The sequence below is a fragment of the Antrostomus carolinensis genome, unplaced genomic scaffold, assembly GCF_000700745.2.
Source record: "Antrostomus carolinensis isolate BGI_N321 unplaced genomic scaffold, ASM70074v2 scaffold15286, whole genome shotgun sequence".
NCBI classification, from domain to species: domain Eukaryota; kingdom Metazoa; phylum Chordata; class Aves; order Caprimulgiformes; family Caprimulgidae; genus Antrostomus; species Antrostomus carolinensis.
The window spans coordinates 1-303 of record NW_010324035.1 but is presented as its reverse complement, the minus strand read 5'-3'; the positions used below and the strand labels follow the sequence as shown (position 1 = coordinate 303).

At 55.4% G+C, this 303-nt stretch overlaps 1 protein-coding gene across 1 annotated transcript in view; it reads right to left on the bottom strand.

The window, feature by feature from the left end:
• CCND1 (cyclin D1) overlaps positions 1-152 on the bottom strand; it is a gene marked incomplete at its 5' end in the record, with an annotated part of 14,910 nt that extends 14,758 nt beyond the window's left edge. The window contains one exon of the mRNA XM_010170800.2: positions 1-152. Coding sequence (XP_010169102.1) covers positions 1-152 — 152 coding nt within the window.
• Positions 153-303: the final 151 nt, after the last annotated feature.

The window sequence follows — 303 nt, the reverse complement described above, 5'->3', positions numbered from 1 at the left end:
CACAGAGCCACAAAAGTCTGAGCATGTTTACGGATGATCTGCTTGGTGTCCTCTGCCAGAGGCATTTTAGTAAGGAAATGTTCAATGAAATCGTGGGGGGTCATTGCAGCCAGATTCCATTTCAGCTTATTCACCAGAAGCAGCTCCATTTGCTGCAAAGAGAAGAGGGAAGGGAAGGGGGAAGAAGAGAAGAGGAAGGAGAAGAGGGGAGATGTGGTTAGCTCCGCTCACACGTGGCCGGGCGAGTCAGTGCTCAGCCGGGCCCGCTTCCCCGGACCGGGAAAGGAGGGGGGGTGGGAGCGG